At 37.8% G+C, this 23,630-nt stretch overlaps 2 protein-coding genes across 3 annotated transcripts in view; both read left to right on the top strand.

Moving 5' to 3' along the window:
- Window positions 1–371: 371 nt before the first annotated feature.
- On the top strand, window positions 372–11,835 carry LOC146456451 (ATP-binding cassette sub-family C member 4-like). Its single transcript, XM_085092581.1, has 8 exons — window positions 372–504; window positions 2,086–2,677; window positions 3,378–3,760; window positions 4,876–6,203; window positions 6,798–7,368; window positions 7,666–7,802; window positions 8,605–8,966; window positions 9,366–11,835. The coding sequence occupies exons 2-8, from the start codon at window positions 2,123–2,125 to the stop codon at window positions 9,921–9,923; spliced, it is 3,894 nt and encodes a 1,297-aa protein (XP_084948707.1). The 5' UTR covers window positions 372–504; window positions 2,086–2,122; the 3' UTR covers window positions 9,924–11,835.
- Window positions 11,836–14,883: 3,048 nt separating this feature from the next.
- The window catches only part of LOC146456450 (very-long-chain 3-oxoacyl-CoA reductase-B-like), a 14,158-nt gene continuing 5,411 nt past the window's right edge, over window positions 14,884–23,630 (top strand). Inside the window, exons 1-6 of one of the 2 annotated variants that reach the window (XM_085092583.1) lie at window positions 14,884–15,105; window positions 15,508–15,554; window positions 16,428–16,503; window positions 17,249–17,359; window positions 22,511–22,566; window positions 22,872–22,916. In XM_085092583.1, the coding sequence (XP_084948709.1) occupies window positions 14,955–15,105; window positions 15,508–15,554; window positions 16,428–16,503; window positions 17,249–17,359; window positions 22,511–22,566; window positions 22,872–22,916 (486 nt within the window). In that variant the 5' untranslated portion in view covers window positions 14,884–14,954. The remainder of the gene's footprint in view (window positions 15,106–15,507; window positions 15,555–16,427; window positions 16,504–17,248; window positions 17,360–22,510; window positions 22,567–22,871; window positions 22,917–23,630) is intronic. The other variant, XM_085092582.1, reaches the window with a different exon arrangement.

Here is a 23,630-nt window from a genome sequence, read left to right as displayed (position 1 = left end):
TTATTTATATATACAAGGAAAATTCGCTTCCATATTGCCGCGACGTGTCATTTGATCAAACGTATGCATTAAGGCAAAGGATCACGTCGTGTTTTATGATCAGGGAAAATTTCATCCGGCCTGTTTTAGGCAGTCAAACCGAGAATATTGTGGATCATTCATGTTTTCCGAACACCATTCAAACCGAAGCCTTGACAGCTTGACAAGCTGCGTCCTGTTGTCCGACTTGCTAATGTCAATCAGAGGCTCACTGGTCATTAAGAACTAGTTCCCCGACCTGAATGGCGTTTAACAAACATTGGCTAAAAGACAATTAACAGCTGCTGATTTGATTAAGCCCCCTTGTCTCCCTAGCTAATTACTTGCCATCCGTGTGATTGTATGCTTCAATAATTCATACCCATATTAAGTAATAATTCCCGTGGTATCCTATGCAAAGTTAAGAGTGAACTAAGTGTGAAAGTTGTATTTTGTTCCGTGGCAATTTGGAGAATCACAAAGAAGGTAGGGTATACGAAGCTAGTGGAGTACGCTATTTGGTAGTTTCCTTTGCCAAATGGAAGTGGTTTCAATTTGCGCCTGTAGGACATAACGCTAAAACGATTTGACCCGGGGGGAGTACTCCCTTATATGGGCTATATAGATATGCGCGGCCCCAAAGGGTATTGTTTTTCAGCCGTTTTGGTCATAAATAGGGTATCGATTTTAGCCATTTTGCTGCCATTTTGGTAATAAATAGGGTATCGAGTCTTGTCTTGAATTCGTTTTTTTTAAAAGAAGGTACTTCTTATCTAATAAAAACAGATAAACATTGCCTCTAACATTGGTCTGAACTAGGGAAATAATTATAAGGCAGGTCTGAAACAGGGTATTGATTTAAGAGTTAGGTCATTGATAGGGTATCAAAGTTTCGGTCAGGTCATAAATAGGGCAGGGAAATCGCAGATTTTGGTCATATATGGGGTAAGGGTTTTGCGAAGCGGGCCGTACACCCCTACCCAATTTTTTTGAGAGTACCCCCCCCGGGGGGGTTTGACATTAGAGTGCTTGTTGGATGCTTATAATTACCTTGATCAATAGCTTTTCTCTCGATGTTAAGCAAAGTGTTTCATGAACACATATTTAACAAAACGCTCGCGTTTTCTCTTAGTCGTGCATTTCTTGAGACCGAGAATGTTAAGCTGGCGAATGTTGATTAGGTTGATTTGTAAAACATACCGCCCTTTAACCGAGCCCTAAATCTAACTCAAGCCTGATCATTTCTACTACAAAAACACGACCTTAGTCCTTCATCTCGATTGGCAATACAAAACATTATTAAAAAAGCGTCTTTCGTTTCCTGTCAGACCAATATTACTTCATGTATATTGCAAATTAAATATCTACATTGGAATACATGTGATATATCACTTTGCCAAGTGAAGCATGTCATCAACAACGTTGGCTGACGAGAAAGGTTTTAACCAAAAATTGCTTGCTTAATCAAGAATAAAATGCCAATTATCAGTTCTAGAGTGTACGATATCCCTTATTTAGGCTGTTCTTTTCTGTCCTATTTATGTTTGTCAGCGAACGTAAATCGCTGATGACTGTAACAAAGGATCATCCATGCGTATACTGTTGTTTTCATGAATTATAATTAAGAGGCATAGACACCTGACATATCTCCGTTAGTTTCTATCGTCGTGACTTAAGTTCCATCCACACCAACAAGACATGTTGAATTAAACCAGGTTTAACAAAATGAAAATTTTCAACGGAAATCAGCAGAAAGCTGAACCATTGACTGTGACATAGGATTCAAGTAAACTTTAACTTATGCTTTCAATTGTGCTAAATCTGTAGTCGACAAAAATCCGAAAGCAGCTTTTATGAAGAAAACAATTTTAAACTGTGTTTAACTAAACAGCTTTAAACGTGTTTAAGCCTTTGTGTGAATGGGACATTAATTTTCACCTAGCTTTTAGAGAGTGAAGGTCATTGTTTTGTCGATTTTCCTGCAAATATCACGAATGCCTGGCAAATTATATCTCGACCAGGTTAAATCTAAGCATAAGCATATCTTTTTGTATGACCACCTCATAGTGAAAGGCTGCCAAACATCCACTAAGGAAAACTGAGTATGAAGGACATGGAGAAGGGATCTGACCAAACGAGTAGCAGTAAAGAAAATAGTCAGCATCCTTACAACTCGGCCAACTGGCTTTCTCGTTTGACTGTTTATTGGATGAATGATGTGTTAAAGCTTGGCAGCAAAAGGTCCCTAGATAAGACAGACATATTTCCAATTCGTTTGGAAGACAGCATGGAACATCTGGTAACCACGTTAGAAAGTCAATGGAATCAAGAAATCACCAACGGCCAACTCACTGGCTGTAGGCCTCGCCTGTGGAAAGCTTTGTGCCGGATGACCTCGTGGAAGGCATACGCAGTGATATTTCTTTTAAAATGGCTTCGCACTCTGTCTAACATTTTTTTACCAATGCTGGTGTGGTTTTTCCTTTCTGACCTCGAGCAAGAATCACGCGGAGGCTATTCTTCATCTTCCTTTCTATACGTTACTGGTATTATTTTGCTGGCTGTTACAAAAGGGCTGTCTAAGAATCATGCTACTGCATTGTCAGAGATATGGGGAAATCAACTCAAGGTGGCATGCATTGGGCTTGTCTATAAGAAAGTAAGTATTAAAAGTGAAACGAAAATGTAGTTTTCTCATTCTTCGTGCTCTATTTGTTTTCAGTACCAAGTGCCAGGTGCCAGGCTTTCACAAAGTTATGTCCTTCATGATACACCAAAACTTTGGGTAAACAGACACACTGTAACCTTGTCCTTTATCAGTTACAAGTCACATACCAAGAGAATAAATGAAACCTGTAGTAACACAGTGATATATTGTTTTATAGAGAACCTGATTGTTTTTGTTTTGTCGATGGACGCACGGTCAAGCTGTTGTGCTGATGTTCTCAAGAAGTGTTATTTCTAACAAGGACATTTCTAAGCCTTACTGACAACGAAACACAGACGAAGATTAGTTTTTAACATCTACAGTCCACCTCTGCCCTTTAATAATAAATTAGAGAAACCATTTATTTTAACTATTACAGTTTAATTTGGTTTTTAGCAGCGGCTAATGAATGCGAACAAAAGAATAGAAAAACTTTTAACCACACAACGCAAGTTGCTGTATGTCGTAATTTTATTATGTTTCAAATAAATAGTTTTGTCTTGTTTTACGCCATGATCAAGGAAAAATAAATAATACATTTATTATTTAATCGCTCTAACTGGTCATGGGTAACGATCGTTCTTCCTCTTTGTGCTTAAAAGCTAAAAGTAAGGTATGTTAGTCAACCACCTAATTTATGTTATTTATACAGATTCTGGGAAAGCTTAAACGCAGCGAAATTCAGAAGATTATCACCGGCAAGACCATTAACCTTGTATCCAACGATGCTCAAAAGTTTGAGAGGCTCGTGTATTACATACAAATGGCTTGCTTTGCTCCTATCGATATTTTAGGATCTTGCATTCTCCTTTTCCTGCTTATTGGATGGAGAGCTTTACTTGGAATTAGTTTCTACATAGTGTTATTCCTTTTTATTTCCAAAATGTCATCTAAAACTGGAAAGCTACGCGACAAGACCGCAGCAGCCACGGACAAGAGACTTGAGTTGATGAATGAAATTGTGTCTGGAATAAGAACTGTGAAAATGTATGCTTGGGAGTGGAATTTTACCAAGGCAATTAAAGAACTAAGAAGGTAAGATCATAGACAATATGGAAACTGTAATTTGTAAGTGACCGACCGACAGAGGGAGAGGACAAGAACAACGTCTTTCTCCTACAAAACCTCGTTCTTCAACTACTGCTCACTCCCCATCCTTACCCTCTTCTCCATCTTCTTCCTTTTCCTCATCCCCATCGCCATCCTCATCCTCTCCATCTTCTTGTTCACGCCGTCATCCACATCGTCATTCGTATCATTAACAGCTCATTCTCATGTTCGTCTGCATCATCATTCCTGTCACTTGTCTCTATTTCCATCCCATACTTGTTGATATTTACAGGTCATTAATTGAACCCTACTTTACCTATTGTTGTTTTGTTTGGCACTCTATAGGTGAGACCCCCAATTAAAAATCCTCAAAAACACCAAAACAATGCAGCACTGATTATTACTGGTGCCTCATATTTAACACAATCCAATGATGTTCTTGATCAATTATACAGGCTAAGAGAATGTACCCTACGAGAAACAGACACAAAAAATTATGTTGTGCTGGCCAACGTATTCTGTGGCTAGCTTGTGGACAATTGAACAAATTTCTGATTACATGGACCCTACGTGATACGCCATTTGAACAGTTAAATCTTTAGAGAATGTAGATGCCTCTATTTGAAACTATTTTGAGGTTAATTTTAGTTTAATATCGTTCAATTTAATTATGCTCATATTCCAGCGATACCATATAACATGGCTATAACATCTGATCCCCTTGACGCTGTCATGAGAATGCGCATAAAATTGAAATGAAAAACATTGTCGTGGGGCACGGGGGATTCACTTTCCTACGTAATTTTCTCTTGCAGGAGGCTAATTAAAAGAAGACGATCTGCATTCGAAAGGTTATCTGGCAATCAGAAGTTGTATTGTACATAATGCAATTGTATAAGTATTGCCAGTGTCATTCGTAATACAATCACTGTCAAACGAATCCTTGAAGACCAAGGAGCAACTTTCGCCCACAAAAATCCCTTCCACCCGGCTAGCTGCCCCTGGGTCTCCGAGGATATCTGAAACTGCACTAATAAAATTAAGATCCGGACCTCCAATGTATTATTTTGATTTTATTCTGAGCTTTCTTTCCTGTACAGAAAAGAGATGTGGTTCATCAAACTCCGTGGACTCATTGTATCCAGTCTAATTTCCCTTGGTTACACAACTGCACCACTCGCTGGACTTATGTCAATTGCTACCTTGATCGCAGGAGAGGAACATCTCACTGCCTTTAAAATTTTCACCATCCTCTCTAGCTTGAACGTTGTAAATTTTTCTGTCTCCGTAGTGTTGGGGTACGCGTTACCCATTATTAGCGAAGGAATCATTGCTATCAAGCGGATAGAACGATTTCTGTCAAGGGAATACGATGACACGTGCGTCACATTTGCCACTAGACATGGTCCACGCGGATTTCTAAGTGTGAAATTGAACAATGAAAGTCCATTTGGGCGTTCCGTTATTAGACAACACAGCTTTAAAACTGGAGACCCAAAACTACTGTCGTTTTTCAATAATAAGACTATTTCATACACACAAGTGAGGAACCTAGCTCTGAGAAGTGTTTCCGCCTCTTGGGATAGACGAGAAGAAAGGCAAGCTTTGAAGGATGTTTCTTTTACTGTTGGCTGTGGACAAATGTTAGCTATAACTGGACCTGTTGGAAGTGGAAAAACTTCTCTTCTAATGGCCATACTTGGAGAGCTTCCTACCATTGATGGCACAGTGTCAGTTGATGGTAGAATTGCCTATGTCCCACAACTGCCTTGGGTCTTCTCAGGGACCATAAGGGACAACATTTTATTTGGAAGACCTTTTGATAACGGAAGGTACTTTGAAATACTTGACGTTTGCTGCTTGAAAACCGATTTGAATAGCTTCCCCAAAGAGGATTTAACAGAAATAGGCAATCGTGGTGTCAGCTTGAGTGGAGGTCAGCGCGTTCGTGTAAGTTTAGCACGTGCACTGTACTCGGATGCTGACATTTACTTGTTAGATGATCCTTTAAGTGCAGTGGACGCTAAAGTTGGCAAATATCTCTTTGAAAGCTGCATTCGTGGATTTCTTTCAGAGAAAACTCGTGTGTTTGTTACACATCAATTACACCTCTTAGCACATATAGATAATGTTATTTTGTTAAGCAAGGGTCGCAAGGCAAATGAAGGACCCTTTTTTCACGATGAATCTCAAACGTCTAGAAATGTTGCTTCAGTTCCTGAAAATGAAACTGGCCCTTTGAGCGGCGAGTTCACGGAACAGCCATTGCAAGATTTTTATGCTGAGGACGAAACTGCAGATTTAAAGGAAGAAGAAGAAGATAGAGACTCCGGTGCCATTACTTGGAATCTCTACTGGAACTACCTCCGAACGGCTCACCCAGCTCCTGTACTACTTTGTTTTTTACTCATTGCTCTTGGCGTCAAAGGTAATGCAAACACCCGATCAACAGCTAAAAACAAATGGGCGGTGAAAATAACTTTTCAGCAATTCTTCTTTTTTTGAAGCTCATTAAATTGATAAAAATTAAGCAAACAATTACAAAGGTAATTCCTGCTTAAGGTTTTCTACTATATTGTGGCTATAAAACCAAAGGTGGCGCTCTTCACAAACGCCATCGTACCTGGTTAAATGGATGGGTGGATGGATGGATGAATATCTTTATTTCAACACGGCATTTTATCAAATTATAATGCACTGGTCAAGAAATTACGAATTATTTGGACGATTGCTTGTTGCCGATAATGAATAAAACTTCAGTCAGTACTCTTAAACCTGTCTAGGGATTTGTGTTCTTTAAGAGAAAATGGAATATTGTTCCAGTTCCAAACTTTTGCATCCATGAATGCAAAACTGTTGGATGGATGGATGGATGGATGGATGGATGGATGGATGGATGGATGGATGGATGGATGGATGGATGGATGGATGGATGGATGGATGGATAGAGCGACTTTCTACTCCACCGATTCTAATATATAAATATTTTCTACCCTAACTTTTATTCTGTTCATATTTTTAGGGTTGTTGGTAGTCACTTATTGGTGGGCATCACAAGTTTCGTCAATGTCCCGTGACCAGCAGAGATCAGCAAACACTTTGGGCATATATGGAGCCCTTGTTGGTTTGTGTATTTTCGCCAACGCAATTTCCACTCATCTGGTTTACTCAACACTTCTTAAAACATCCGAGATATTGCACAACAGAATGGTGGAGTCCGTTATTAAAGCACCGCTGTTCTATTTTGACAAAACACCCGTGGGACGCATTTTAAATCGGTTCTCAAAAGACATCGGCAGTATGGATGATGTTCTTCCCACCCAGTTTCTTGTAGCAGTTGAAGTTTGCTTATTTACATCAAGCACGATCCTTCTCCCTGTTGTAGCAAACTTCTGGCTTCTATTTGTAGTCTTTCCTCTCGTTTTGATCGCCCTTTATTATGGACGCTTCTATTTGAAGTCCTCCAGGGAGATCAAGAGATTGGAAGCCATCACTTGCAGTCCTGTGTACTCCCACATTTCAGAAACGATTGCGGGACTTGAAATAATACGCTCTTCACAAATGGAACAGAATTTCTTGAGTAGACTCTTCCAGTAAGTATAATATGAAGCAGTTTCCCATTGACAAACCCCTGGCTTTTTTCAAATAGGGTAATTACGCAGTGCTTCGTATCAAGACTCTAGCTTTTCCTACCTAGTTTTTAGTGTCTGAAATTTCGTATTAGATTGAACAAAGCTTAGGAATTAAAGAATACTGAAAACTGAGTTTTGGATGGCACTGTTTTCAAGCCAAAGTTCTTTCTCATAGAAAGTGATTTAAATTGTTGTGTGTATGCATTTTCCCTGCTTTGACAAATAATGTCAACTATACCCAGACAATGTTTCTTTTAGTTATCAGGACGAGAATACTTCCACTTTAATGATGGTAAACACGAGCACTCAGTGGCTTGGTGCTCGCATGACTCTCGTGTGCAGTCTGATGGTTGCTGCTGCAGGATTTGGAGCTATCCTTCTCAACCAAAGCCCAGGTCAGTGCTGGTAAAATGAACTGGTAATTTTGGCAATGCGTAATATACCCTTGGAGGTGAATCAGTATATGGATGTAAACATATAAAACATGTAATACCAAGTGAACTGCGATTGAATTAATTCATAAATGAGATACCATGGCATGTAAAAAACACTGAATTTTTTAGGGTTTTTTTTCTCAGCCACCTAAGTTGCGTTTATAACTGCGATGGTCTCTCATTTTTTTAAAGGAACTATGTCACCCAGGCGCATACGCGCTTGATAAGAATCACAATCGTTGGCCAAACTTTTTCAAATACCCTCGCAGAGTTCAGGAAGCTGTTTTCATCTGTTTGAATCGCGTTCATCTTCGGAAAAGTTAGCTGAACTTTTTATTTTCAAACATTCTTTATTAATTATAGAAGCTGTTTGTTGTGATATATTTTATAGCTTTTGCAATGGCGAAAACTAAAATTCCCGTGACGAAATGCCGATTCAAATCAGTCTTAACCTGTCTCTACTTCGCATGCGCCCCAGCTGTTCATATAGTTTACATCCAACACATTTTTGTATTGTACTAAGTCATAAGCTCATAAAACTGAGAGAAGAGAGTGATTAAACAGGATCGTTTAGGCCATTGTGAACAGAGGGAGACAGTTTGGAGAAAAGACACTTCTTTTTCATTTCATGATACAAACGTAATGGAGTAAAAAGTTGGTTTCCGTTTTGCAGAAAAAGGTGAAGAGCGGTTTAGATTCCGTAGTTTAGAAGGACATTTATATTGGGTTTTAGTTGTGATGACGCCACCAAATTCTCTCTCAGCCTTAGCAGGTATGTCCTTGGCTTTCTTACTGGAATCATTGGATGAAGTTCAGTTTAGTGTCAAAACAACCTCTGAGGTTGAAAACCTCATGACGTCGGTGGAAAGAGTGGTGGCATACACTAAACTGCAAGAAGAGCCCGGATACAGCACAGAAGTGTATCCACCCGAGTCATGGCCCCAGAGAGGAAGTATCACCATCAGTAATTTGTCTTTGAGATACATTGAAGGTGGACCCCGAGTATTGAAAGACATCAATTTGTCTATTGTTGATAAGGAGAAAATAGGTGTTGTTGGTCGGACAGGGGCTGGCAAGTCTTCCCTTGTTGCATCACTGTTGCGTATGCCAGATCCAGAAGGGAAGGTAAGACTGAGTCAATTACGATTCTCAAGGCCAAAGCGTTTCCCTTTTGCACGAGACTGGCCGTCTTGTCCATGCCAGTCACGTTAGACGGCTCTGTAGTGGAGAATGTGCCGAGTATCGCGTACTTACTTACAAGTTCTTCTAATTCCAGTTCCCTGCGCTTTGCCTTGATAGCCTACATCTGCAATGGGCCTCGAGTACGTATTGTTACGTCAATCAACTAAACATTTTTCCCCAGTGTCCATTTCTAAAAAATTTCGTTTTTTGCAGACCTGTACACAAACTTTGCGCCGTTAGAAGTGCTCCACAGCACACTCTTACCTCGAGAATATTTAAAGTTGAGCCCTTCATATCAGTTTTATTTCTGCTCAGAAGGTAAAATTGTTCTTGTTTGATTAGGTGCTTATCGAGGGTATCGAGATTGGAGCCCTGAATCTTCAGACAGCTCGGCGTTCTATGGCCGTGATTGCCCAAGACCCAGTGCTTTTTGGAGGCAGCCTAAGAAAAAACCTGGATCCATTCTCACGATACACGGACCTGGAATTATGGACTGCTCTTGAAGAAGTGCAGTTAAAAGGAATGATAGAGAAACTCCCTGGGCAACTCAATTATCAGTTGAAGGAGTCGGGATCAAACTTGAGTGTTGGTGAGAGGCAGTTGGTGTGTTTGGCTCGTGCGTTGGTCCAAAAGACCAAAATCATCATCATGGATGAGGCAACTGCTAATGTGGATTTCAAGACCGATCGCCTGATCCAGGAAGTCATTCGTGACAAGTTCAAAGATTCCACAGTGTTGACTATTGCTCACCGACTCAACACCATCATGGACTATGATAGGGTGCTGGTTCTTGATGGTGGACGAGTGGTGGAGTTTGACAAACCCAAGGTGTTGATTAGAAGCGGTGGAATATTTGCTGAACTTATAAGAAACGTCAATGAATCCAAACAAGAACATTGAAAAGTCAGTTAGCAAATAATTTATTTGGCGAGCCAATGCAGTTCCAGTGATAACTAGCCACAGTAGCCCCAGGGAACGTTTTATATTAAAGAAAGCCAAAGTTGGTGAATGCCATGATCAATCAAAGAAGATCCGTTAAAATCTTTTCAAATTCTCCCGCGATATTCCAAGGAAACAGAGCCCAGTCACAAAAAAAACTTTAGAACGACTAAAAAGGTTTAATTTGATCAGGAGTCAAGGGATCTGGGTTCAGGTCTATGCTCGCCAAGCTGACGAGCGGGTAATTATTAAACATCCCCATATGAAGCACAGGCTTTTTAAGGGCTATAGTCTTTTTGAATTTTCCATCAAGCTGAAAAATTTAACTTAAACCTTTCCGTCTAGTTGGTAAAATTGTTCACTATAGTTACCTGGCTCTGTTGCTCGGGAATCAGTTTGAGTTTGCAAGTGTCAGTAAATTTCCTTTACATTCAAGAGAACATGATGTTACAGCTCACTTACGTCCACCAAAAGTCAACTTAGGCCGCCTTGAATAAAGACTAGTGCGGTAACATGCAAACTCTTAAAGCTCTCATGTAAAGACTCAACCGGCGGCCGGTTGGGTATTAACGTATTTAACGTCTCAGAAGCAACCTATTTTAGCATATGCAAAGAGTGAGTTTCATTTTAGAAATTTAAAAACCCTTCAAGTGGATGGTATATGGGAGGATAATGCCCGACTTTCGCGGGTACGGTGTCCAAGAAGCTTTCCATCATCCAGTCAGCTTTTAAATTCTTCGGTCAGTGTTTCAGCGTTATGCATTATCCTCCGATACACCAGACACCTGAAGAGGTTTATTTAAAAGCAATTCATAAAATCAAACTCCCTTATCGCTTATGATAAAGGAGGACGCTTTCAGCCACGGCATTATTCTCCGATACACTAGCAAGCAGGAAAGGGGTTCATTCATTTCATAACCTTAAGATTCATTTCTGAAACGCTGGTGCTTTACTCTGGTAAAGGTTAATGGTATAAATGACAGCTTAATACTAGTTTAACTGAAAACGGTGGCCCGTCAAAGGTAAGACGTCGCAACTTCGCCCGTGCATGTTTTATGTTAACACGGTGGCCACATTCCATCCATTGTTGATTGTTGATTTAGCGTACAAATTAAATCTTTGTAATTGTCCGGAAGACTTCATTCTATGAGTTTGTTGCGTCAAGATCGTATCAACATATCGGTGACATGCGCGCGGTGATCCTTCATCGCACATTAGTGTCAGCGGTAAGCCTTTGAATGTGAGCTCAAGACGACTTTTGTATTTGTGCCTTTTGAACATTCGGCCATTTGAGAAGAAATCAGCTGCTTTCCATGACTATATTTGCAAAAAACGCTGATCTCGTCGCGGTGACAGAGACTTGGCTGGAGGGGTTACGAGCTTGTTGATTTCCCGCGACCTGGTCGTCGAGGCGCCGGTACTGCCCGTCTATGTTTCATTTTGTATACAATTTTATAGCAATAACTTTATACAGTTTCATTTTTACTTTAGAGATTATTCAGTTTTTTTCAATAGTTTATACCCGATAGAATTGTTTAACTTAATTCTTGTAATGTGCATTTGAAAACTTTATGTTGAAACTTGCACAATATCATGAATTAATAATGATTAAAAAATAAAACATTGTGGTTGGATTAGAGCAGTTAAATCCTGAAATATGTAACCACCTTTCTCTATTAATTTCTTCTCAACGAAGAAATCGGACGACTGCTATCGTCTGATGGCCTCCGGTCAATTTTGTACCATTTGACCAGATGATAAACTTTTTGTGAGTCTGGGAGATTACTAAATCAAAATGATTTAGAAAACTGACAGACTTACAAAAAACTTATCAGCTTTGAACTCTCAAAATAAAAACGTTATCTTTAACAGACTTTCAGCTTATTATTTTTTTTATTACTGTTTTTTTTTACATTTGATTTCAGTGACGCAAAACATCGGCAACTTCAAGTCGTTTCCAGTGTCTCTCTTCTTCAGGTTGCGGCAACTTGTCCTTGTATGTATATGTAAATAATCTACGTTTTGGGTAATTTGTCGAAAACTGACATCAAACCCTCTGGTTGCATTCTGTAATAAAACTAGAAAACGCAGTGATATTTTTCGTTTTACGTCATGGCGTGATGTACATTTAGCTGGTTGACAATTGTTTACAACCGCTTTCAATCTACTGATGCCTGAAATAAGGCAAGAAATAATTTATGATCTCAAGAAGTAACAAATATTATTTCACCGCAGGAAAGGGGAAAAAAAGGAAAACAAACAAACAACCTTGCATTCGGTTATGCATGGAAACAAGACTTGTGATTGCCCTGCTCAGTCCTAGGGAAACTCGTTATTCATTTCATAGGACCAAAAGGATAGAACGATGACCAATAACTCGATTCGATCATTGATGGTTGAATGGTTTTTTTCGGAAACAGTTTAGTACCAAACGCGGAGAATAACACGGAATTATCAAATTTATGGAAAGATGAACTACAGTTTATCAAGAATCCAACAGATAAACGAGATTAGAGATCCGTTGATATCAGAATGTCAGCATCCTCTGGTTTGGTACGAATTCATACTAAGGACTGCATTATTTTATTACACGACGGCTATAATGTCCATGATATTCACCAAAGAATCAAGACGGCTTCGTGAAATCTCTCTTCTTTACGATACCTTGATTCTGTTTATAATGTTGCCTTCTTTGGTGGAGTGGTTTGGTTTTTCTCCAACTGACAGTTCCATAGCGCTGGTGATTAACATTTCTTCTCATCAAAAGATTCAATTGAACACCTGCTTCTCTATTGCTTTTCTACATTCAAGTTTGCAAGCAAGCTTTGTGGTCGCCTGGATATATACAATTTACGCTGAAAATATTTTAATTTCCAACATGGCTACCATCAACCCAAAACCAGTGGTGACTATAAGCTTGTTGGTTTTGCAAGTTACAACTGGGTTTACCGTTGCCACAGTAACGGCATTGATTGACACCTCAAATAAGGAATGTTTCGCCAATGGGTGTTGTTTGCATGCAGTCTGTACCTGGAGCTTCAAAACGATAATAGACTGTACTTTTGACCTTTGTTGTATTTATGCAGCTTATGTTTTACTGCGTGTTTCTGTAGACAGGTTTCTTAAACTACTGGTTATTTCATGTAGCAGATCATTATTTGTCCACAAATATCGTTATGGTTAAATCAAAACTGAGACGCCTGGCAATATTTTGTCTTATTATTATTATTTTTTTTTTTTGTTTATCAAAATTGATATAGCCATAAGTGTTGAGTCATGAGGGCTTTTTTCCTTTTAATCTTCAAGGAGAAAAGCCCTGAAAACGAGCTTGCAGCGAAACTAAACCCCTTGAAATTGTTTATGGTGTCAGGTGTACAGAAATGACAAAACTGGTTTTATTTTAAGGTTATTCATCTGCTTTGCAGAGCGCATACCCAACTGGTTCCACTGCGCGTGACGGCAAATTAAGACTCCTGAGCTCTTTGCGCACGACTGTCGGCTGACTTGGGAATAATTTCTCTCTGCTAAAGACTACTCAATCTTACTCAATACAACAAAATTCTTTATTTGCATCTGCGCACATGACTTCGATGTTTTGCATAAATTCGCCCCAGTCCTAACTCGAAAAAGGAAACAATTTTAAAGCTCGATGTGCCTATGTTTCAAAAAGTATCTTCAAGACCAGTGACTCCACTTTTATTTTTCATATTTCTAACTGCAATAACGATTGTCAACTAGTTTGAACATTTAAGGAAAATCCTGTTGTTAGAAATACCGAATTTCTTTGTGTCAAAATCAAGCCAATGGACAATCCACGCACCGAAAGTGATGGCGCAGGATACATCTACCCATAATTCTTAGCGTACATAAACCCCAAGAACGCTCATAAAAAGGAACAGAAAAGTTCCAAAAACTTCAAACCTAGCATACACAATGTTGTTAGTACAGGGACGAAATTGGCAAAAAACATGGCTTTCTGTGTGCCTATTGGCCGCGTTAGGTTCGCAAAGTATTGTGAAAATATCAGTACAGCCGCCCGTCTCAGTTTACTGCGCGGTGGATTTAGAGTCTTTACAGGGCCTGGACAAAAACAGTAATACTGATCAGGATTAATTTTTACACGGAATTAATATTGAATAAAATAATTTTTTTTATATGAATTGAGCTGTGAACTGATCACTTCAGAAAATTATTCATGCGTTGGCAAATGCCATTTTGTCTTCCACATTTCAACTCTTTGTTTCTCAAAAACGAGATCCCCTCTTCTTATTTCAACTTTGGACCAAACATGTATAGGCTAGAAACCAGACGAAATTTGAACAAAATTTTATGCTATTGTAACTTCTACATGTATTTAAGAGGCATGTCCGGTATGCTTTGAGCGCCTCGACAACGATATCCGCTTTTTTCTCTTACATCGAAAGAGACAAAGCAGACCTCTCTAATTATGGTCCTATAAGTTCTTATACCGCCTTACACGAAACATCCCAATGTTCAGATGGTATTTTTAATCGTGCTCGGCAGTCCAAACTCGCGTCACTAGAGAACGTGTAAGAATTAATTACTAGGGGGACGATGAGCTTTGAGTGCAAGTGGTATTGGCTTACAGGTTGTAGGTAACCGTTGAGAATTTAAACGCGTTATAACTTTGTATGGGGAATAAAATATTGTCGATTCCGAAGCTTAAATAATGCTAAATTTTAACTATCATTGAATAAAATTAATAAAACTGACTCACCCCTGGTGCATTATTGTGCGTTTGGGGATTATTTTACCGTCTCGGGTATTCTTTGTAATCACTGTTATTCTTTTCCATGAGGGTTTCCATGAAAAATTATTGCACGCTTTCTAGTGGCGCCGCTTGGGCTGCCTGTGTTTACACGCAGGACCGTGCGACGGAAGGGGGCAACTGGGAACGAGCAAAACCTTACGCGTGTAGAAGTCGCCTGGCACATTTTCTATCGGCGTTGCATTGTGAAATTGTACTCGAGAATGGAGTGGAATTTTCTCTCTGGTGTTGGCGCGGTTTTCCTTGGTTACTATTCTTTAAACTTCGTTCTCCAAGTTCTTCATGGAATCAGAGCATTTGCCCTTCCCGCAATTGGCATAAAGAAGAATTTAAAGAAGTTAGGACAGTGGGCCGGTTAGTAAATTCAATCATGTGTGCAAAGTTCAGTTCAGTCAATTTATTTTTGCATACAAATTTTTGCCTCAGAAACGATCTTTTGCGAACTTATACTCTGTGTTAGATACTTTATTATGTAATCCCTTCATGTCAAATCAAAGAAGTTGTGTACAGCTTTTAGAAATATTATGAATAATTTAATTCTGCATGCTGCATAGATTGTAAGCTGCTATTGCTCAACCGATCGACTCATTTCGTCACATGATATTAGTCAGCGTAATCATAAGATAATCGAACCTTGTCTCCATTTGGCCCAACAAGTATCAGACTTTGATACATCCAGTGCATGCAGCTAAATCACCCAGTTTTGAATAAATCCAAGATTATTCTACTCAAAAGCTATTTCATTGTGTTCTACAGTTATAACGGGATGTACTGATGGAATAGGAAAAGCTTACACTCATGAGGTAATATGTATAATGTTTGTAAACTAATCAAGAATTATTTTTATTATGAATTATCATTAAACTTGTTATTAATATTGCAAAAATAAATGTCCAGCTGGTAACAATTTTGGAAAATGTAAATTATTATTATAATGCCTCTCAGCCCCCGCCTCCCTGAAATATATGGCTACGACCCTCTGGCACCATGCATACCAATATACCTACTGGACTACAACCTTATGCAAAATTGGAAATTATTGCTTCTGGTGCTTATTGAAGGATTTGTCGTATACAAAACTTTCTGCCACCACCCAGTCAACTCCCATGTATCTTTCTCCTGCCAGTTGGTATTTTGTTTCATTTTTAAGCTCCATTTATATTGGTGCCAGACTTATTGTATTAGCATCTGTCTTCCCAGGTTTGATTGCTTGTTAAATTAAAGTCCAATTGGAAATAGCAAGTTTTTGACTATGAAACTGGGTGCCTCCTGTTCAAGCCTCTATGAGGGTTTGGGGGCATGCTCCCCCCCCCCCCCCCTCCAAAAAAAATTGGCATCTGGTAGCTGTAAAATGTCATTCCCAGACTCTATTTTCCATGAGGTATTTCCTTCTCAAATGAGGACCAAACCTAAGTGTAAAATGCTCCAATAAGTGTACATTCAACAGAATTTATGTATACTATCAGTTCTTGTTTTCAAAACATTATTGATGTTAACTTGAACATTACATGTACAAAAATGTGCTATCTTCAGCCTTCTCGGCATACCTTGAACCTTGAACAAAAACATGCCATTAGTTAAAACATTTGCAGTTGCATGCAAACTTGTTATAATATTCCGAGGTTCATGGTCCAAATTGTTGAAATTAATAATAATTAATTATTTTCCAAATCAAGCTTGCAAGGCAAGGCTTCAAGTTGGTCCTTATTAGTCGCACTCAGGAGAAGTTAGAAACTCTAGCAACAGAGCTTAGTAAGTATAACACTTACATGTATATTATATTGAATGCATATGTCAGTCTGCAACATGTTTTGACTAGTGCAACTCCATTGAATGTGCTCAATTTGCATTTCTGTCCGCTTGTGATTCCTCTGCAAGGCTCATAATTCCTCATGCATTACCAGTGGAATTGCATGCATTAATTTAAGATCTGGACATACAATTTTGGAATTTAGTCAGTATGCATGTACTTCTTTGAGAGTTTAAACTGTATAAATTAACAACTCAAACATAGCAACTAATGATAGCTAGTTAATGCTTTTTAGTACCAAAATCATTTTGTACTAAGCCAAAAAAGAGAAATGCTAGATCATATTTACTGGGTATTTATTGTTCCCCCCTGACATGTTTCAAAAGGTTGTAAAATTTGGCTTCTTCTATCTGTACTTGAATGATGCTTCCCAAATGCTTGTTTGTCCATGCTCTCATATTTTCCCCCATGCTGTAATGTGGGCCCAGGTTCAATTTCTGGACTCGCTTTATATCTGGGTTGAGTTCAAATGTTGTTGGTTTTGTGGCTTTGCTCAGAGAAGTTTTTCTCTGGGCTCTCTGGTTTTCCCCTCTCCTTTAAAACTAACAGTTCCAAATTCCAATTCAATTTAGAAAGTCTCCCAAATGCACTCTGTGAAACAACTTTTGCAATTTTCATTATACTACATGTATCTATTAACCATTGGCACAGGACATGTAATTTATATGTTTACTTAATGTTTTTCAGAGGAAGCATATGGCACAGAAACAAAGATAATTGTCATGGACTTTACAGGAGGTGCAGAAATCTATGATGGCTTAGATCAGAAACTTGCTGGTCTTGATATTGGTATCCTAGGTGAGTGCACATTTTAGATTTCCCCTTTGTTGTTATAATCCTGGCCAAAAATGTTGGGACGATTTCCAAAATTCAACACGAAACACCTTCCCACCCCCCGCCACCATGCAATGTTGTCATGTTGCCGTGTTCATGTACAGTACGAATGATTTCAGTGGCTATCAACATTGCTTGGGGGACCCAGGTGGAAATCTTATCAAGATCTTACAAGATTCTTATCAAGTTTCTTAATAAGATCTTAGTAATTCTCTTATCAAGATTCTTGTAAGATACTTGTAAGATTCTTGTAAGATTCTTACAAGAATCTTGTAAGATACTTGTAAGATTCTTGTAAGTTTCTTAAAAGAACTTGTAAGATAATGCAAATTCTTATAAGATTCTGACATAATCTTACTGAAATGTTAAAGGTTCTTACAAGATCTGGTTGAAATCTTACAGAAATCTTAAAAGATCTTGTAAGAATCTTACACAATCTTTTAAGATTCTTACAAGATCTTGTAAGAGTCTTACACAATCTTTTAAGATTCACCCAAGATCTTGTAAGAGTCTTACACAATCTTTTAAGATTCTTACAAGATCTTGTAAGAGTCTTACACAATCTTTTAAGATTCTTACAAGATCTTGTAAGAGCCTTACACAATCTTTTAAGATTCTTACAAGATCTTGTAAGAGCCTTACACAATCTTTTAAGATTCACCCAAGATCTTGTAAGAATCTTGCAGAAATCTTATATATTCTTACAAGACCTTGCAATAATCTTACTGACAGAAATGTTTTGTAGTTCCTGAGTTTTCTAGGCTCTTTCAAGATTCCTACAAGTTATCGTAAGACTCTTGTAGTATTCTAGCAAAGGTTTCCACTACATCAACATCAAAATCACCAACAAGAGTTGCATACTCAGATGTTTTGGTACCAAAAAATGAACTTTATTTGACTTAACAAGCTCTTAGTACTAGCTCCTATTTCAACAATTTTACATTTTAGCAACTCACAGCACTAGCTTTGTTCTTGTACAATTACCTAAATTGAGTGACTACAAAGTAGGAGTTTAAGTAAGAATTTAAGATGAATAACCAGTCTACATGTTAAAAGCAAGAAAACACGAAAGCTTGAAATTATCCTGTATGGCCCCAGTGGGGAAAACAAGAAAATTACAAAAAAAAAGATAATTTTATATAATTTTTTTGATGCTATTTTCCTTGCTAAAAAAGCCACCAATAAGAACAATAATTATTATTTTATTAACTAAGGTTTTAATTAAGTGTATGCCCCCATTGGTCAAGTCACATCTACTGTTTGCTTCTGAGTAAATGCCGACAGCAACCTACCATTGGCGTCAAAATGTTGAAACACTGTTTGTTAGAAGCATCTCCCTCCCTCCCCCTCCTAAGCAAAGTAAAATGGAAGCAATGACAACGTGCACACCAATTGGCTCAATCAACATTGGCCCAGAGGAAAGGGGAGCAGCGTTTCAACAACTATTGAGAGTTGTTAACTCACAGATGGTCACTCAGTTCAACTGGCTCTAAACATGCACTTTGACAGTTTGTGGTGGCTCAGAAAAATACCACGGATGCTTCCACTTTGCAAGTGTTGCTTGCCAGCTCTAACTTATGAAATCAATCCCACATTTGATTTAGCTGCACATCCAGGGCTAGAGGGACCTGTACTGGAAAATAAGACAGTTGTGTTAACTTATGTCCTGACCTACACAGTGTTATCTCATTCTCCAAATAATTGACTGGTTACTTCAGTCAGCATTCTCACAATGATTTGTAGCAGCACATGCAGACAACTCAGTACTGGCTGCCTTGTTCATAGGAAACCCAAGTCTAAATTTACATGTAACTTTGATGTAAAAAGAAAATTCTAAGCTCAAGTACAAAAAGATGAAATATGATGATTTCATTGTTAACTGTATGTGACTGTCTGGGTGGTGCAACTTACATTGTAGTTGCACCTGCAGTGAAAATAGGTCACTCTTTAAGAAAAAATGATTGCAATGATCAAAAGGATTGTTGCTTTGCTTACTGTTTTCAACTATGATATCAAGTACTGATCAAATACTGCCATTTAATATGCAAGTTACAAAATTTTATTTAGTATTATTGTTCCTGAGTAGAAGTAGCAGAACTCACAATTCACAACAAAATTAAATCAGTTAAAATACGCTCCAACGGTCATAAACATAAGTGACTTTATTGAGCAGGATTTGGTGACTTGACTCTGAAGCTGCAGTCTTGAGTCCCAACCTTGACAACAAAATGGAGTTGAAAATCTACAGTAAAACAGAAACTTGTGCACTTTAAATCAGTTCTTCTGAGTGATCGCAATGATAGGGAATGACCACCTCAACAATCTTCAAGAAGCACAAATGCATGCACGTTGTCTGTAATTCGCGTGGACGATCACACATTTTCATGCAGTCTTTCACAAAATGATTGGCATTGAAACTTACCTCTTTTTAAAAAGTGGTTGTTCACAGTTTGCTGCATGAAGCCATTATTTTTTTTTAGCTTAAACAGAGGTAAAATCCAGAGGAAATGTGTGCTGTATACTTGAATCCCGCCTAAAATCTAGCACGAAACGGTCTTTCTCCGAGCCTGCAGTGGCATATCTGCTGACCAAAATGGTGCCCAATCTTCCCAGTCCGAATGAAATCCAAGATGGCTGCCGGTGTTGTTGTGACACCACGTTTAACTTTTCCACGTTCTCTTGCTCATTTTAAAAGCTAGCATTGTGCATGACAGTCGTACGAACAAGATGCCTGCTATACTGGCATTACGCGTGATGCTGGGGCTGATTCATTTATTCCAACTGTATGCTTTGCCGATTGATAAAACTATCCTTGCTAATGGAATAGTTTGAGTCACGACGATCGCGTTACGTTGTTTACCTTGTGTTACGCGACTCAGACTTTCACCGGAAATATGTGGAATTCCATTACGATAACGTAAGCCTCTCAATGACCTCTTTTCAGTCTCGCGTCGTGGTCTAAGACTGTCAAACAAAGCACGATTCCTTCGCCATGAACTCACCAATTTCCACCGTTTTAAATGTCGAGTGCTTCTTAGAAGTTATTCTTTCGATTTGCCGCTTCAAAATGGTGAAATTTCCGTTTTAAAACGGCACACTTGAGTCCAGAACATGTTATAAACAATATGGCGCGACAATTTAATGCACTTTTAATTAAGAAATCAAATGATGCGTTGACGTCACACAGGTAAGGGTGAGTGGGTCCCCTCCCTCGCGATATAAGCGACAAGAATGGATTTTGATTGGCCTGCTGTTGTTGAAGACAATCAGAACAATACATCCCGAGTAGGAGAGGGGAGAGTTTAATGAATAAATTAATGTACCGATTTGTGGATACGAGGAAGAAAAAAAAAAAAAAAAAAAAAGAAATCGACCCGTTTTTAGACACGGTATGCCCCTTCAGGGCATCCCGCGTAATTATGATTCAAAACATTGTTGTTCTTTTTTGCTTTACATGGAGTTGAAATTCATCAAAGAAGGTTTGTAAGTAATTGTGTTTTCACAAATGAGTTTCAGCGTAGGACCGTGGATTTAGTTATTTTGTATCTAAATACAATCTGTAAACTGCAAATTGTAAGTCTTAACAGTCATATCTTTAAAGCCTTTGTTTAGAAACACACATGTCTACATAGCGTTTATCAACTTAGGACACTGAAAAAGACAGTATTAAGATGTACAAGATGTCACAACAAACAACTAAATTTTATTGTTAACAACAATACACTAGTAAAGAGCATATCACAGTCAGTGTGAGAGTCTTGCTGGCATGTTTATTTATTATTAGATACTGTTAAGATTCTTGTAAGATATTATGAGATCTTAATAAAGAATTGAACTAACATCTTATTAAGAAGTTTTTGTTTTTGTTTTACAAGATCTTCATAAGAACTGTTTTTAAAGATCTTATTCTTAATTTATGCTAAGCTAAGATCTTACCAAGATAATTGTAAGGTAGTAAGATCTTAATCAGAATGGTTGTAAGATCATGGTACAAATCTGGATTAAGATCTTATTAAGAAAACATTAAGAAATAGGTAAGATCTTATCAAAATCTGTTTAAGATCTTATTTTTAATTTATAGTAAGATCTTAACAAGATTCTTGTAAGTTAACTCTTAAGATCTTAACAAGAATGCTGGTAAGATCTTGTCACCAATTTTTACAAGATCTTAATGAGAAATGAATAAGATCTTATTAAAAACTTTTTAAGATCTTATTGACTGTTAGGTTGAGGATATTATTAAGATTCTTATAAGTATCTTACAATAATTTAGTAAGATTTTGTAAGATCTTAAAATGCTGAAGATTGTATAGTTTGTATTAAGATTTTATTAAGAAGTGTTGTAAGATCTTATTAAGATCTGAAATCTTAACAAATCTTAACAAAATCTTATTAAGATCTTAGTGTTATCTTCATTCTTATAAGATTCTTACAAGATCTTGTAAGATCTTACAAGATCTTAATAAGATTTCTACCTGGGGAGGGGGAGGGGAGGCTTCCAGAAATTTGCAATGATAGCACCACCAAACCTTATAGTGACTGGTTACAGATATCCAAAACACAAAATGAATGTACACTGCAAATGCTATTCTCGTACATGTATCTTTCCTGGAAAATATTGACCAGGATTGTACGATCTCCTGACCATCTAGTGCTTCCGCTCTTCTTTTCCTCTGTTTTCCTCCAAGTTTTCTTGGGTCTTCCTCAAATTAGTTGCCTAATTCCAGTATCCATGATGAGGCTGCCCTGTTGTTGTTCAGTTCTTTCATCGTGATGTTGCCAATGAACTGCTATCTTTTCCTGTGGATATTGTCTCTGCGTTTTGTTTTCCAACTTCTGCCATTTGCAAAACTTCCACATCAGCAATTCTGTCTTGCCATTAATAATTTTGAGAATTGCCTCAAGCACCTGCTTTTAAAGATTTTTCCCAAACGTGTATGTAGAATAATTTTTTTCTTGTGAACAATGGCCAGTCAACCATTAATTAAATCTTGGTTTCACCCTAGGGCCTGTAGGTGTTATATGAAATGGATAGTTGTTAAGATGTTTGTATATTATTCAATGTTAAGTAAACTATAATTACTCACTCTGCCATATATCAATTTTTTGTTTCAGTTAATAATGTGGGAGTCTCACATTACCCTGAGTTTTTTACCCACATGAAGCGAGAGGTATGAAATGCAAAAATATACACTGTATATTAATATATCTTGGTGTCAAAGTATTAAATAGGCAACTGCACCCAGTATATCTTTTGCCTTTCACTTGAAAAAAGTAACAAGAGTTGACTTTGCAAAGGGCCATAATATTTTGTATTTAAAAGTTGCAGCATTCTGGCTAGATGTGTACAGTGTATCATTGACTGCAGTGGTGTAAATAATAGGTAGTAGGTAGCTAGAAAAATTAGCCATAACTATTTTTAATTTTACTATATAGAAACTGTAGAAATCTAATTGGCATAATTATTGTTCGGTAGAATGCATGGATGATGATGAATGTTAACATTCTTTCTGTGACCATGGTGAGTATGAAATAATCTAGATTGTATACTGCTGCAGGGTAAATGCCATGTTCTGGGTTAGCACTGCAAAATGACAGTCTGTTGTATACATACTAGTTGTGCAATGCTTTTGAGTGGTATACTGTGAAATATCCCACGAGTGACTTGATTTTTCTTAGTATAAACACAAGCCTTAGTTTATAACTAATTTATCCCATTGATGACACTCATTGAATTAACACTAAATGTCACTCTTTAATGCTTTTAACAGCAAATGCAATCTGTCAAAAAGTATTCGACAGATTGGCTACATTTCTTGAAAGTACATAATTTTGATAAAAACTTAAAAAAATATAAATAGGTACCTACTGCTCATTACATTTAGAAAAGCTTTTCAACAAATGGTAAGAAGTATTCAGGAAAAACTCATTGACAAACTAGTAATTTGTAGGCCGCGACGAACGCCAGGATTTTTTCGTGGAATACACATGTAGAAGCGGTTTGGTTGCATACCGCAACTAGCTTTCTGATTGGCTGTATTCTCTATGGCATGGGATAAATGAGCATATTACATGTCAAATGTTTTTACATGCATCTAGTAAATAACTAAGTTGTGATAACAACAAACTTGTAATAGTTTATATCTCTCACGACACTAGCTACACATAACTGATTTGGTCTACATTATGTAAGTGACCCAGAGTTTCCACATTTAAGATAATAAATAAAATACTT

Source organism: Pavona decussata, unplaced genomic scaffold, assembly GCF_977016875.1.
Source record: "Pavona decussata unplaced genomic scaffold, jaPavDecu1.1 SCAFFOLD_254, whole genome shotgun sequence".
In the NCBI taxonomy this organism is placed as follows: Eukaryota; Metazoa; Cnidaria; class Anthozoa; order Scleractinia; family Agariciidae; genus Pavona; species Pavona decussata.
This window is presented reverse-complemented; position numbering and strand designations above follow the sequence as displayed.

Excerpts from the sequence above, each read along its gene's own strand:
- LOC146456451 (XM_085092581.1), top strand. The coding sequence starts at position 2,123 with ATGAAGGACATGGAGAAGGGATCTGACCAAACGAGTAGCAGTAAAGAA. Across the intron at positions 6,204-6,797 it reads CATTGCTCTTGGCGTCAAAG|GGTTGTTGGTAGTCACTTAT; the intron begins GTAATGCAAACA and ends TCATATTTTTAG. Across the intron at positions 8,967-9,365 it reads TGCCAGATCCAGAAGGGAAG|GTGCTTATCGAGGGTATCGA; the intron begins GTAAGACTGAGT and ends TTGTTTGATTAG.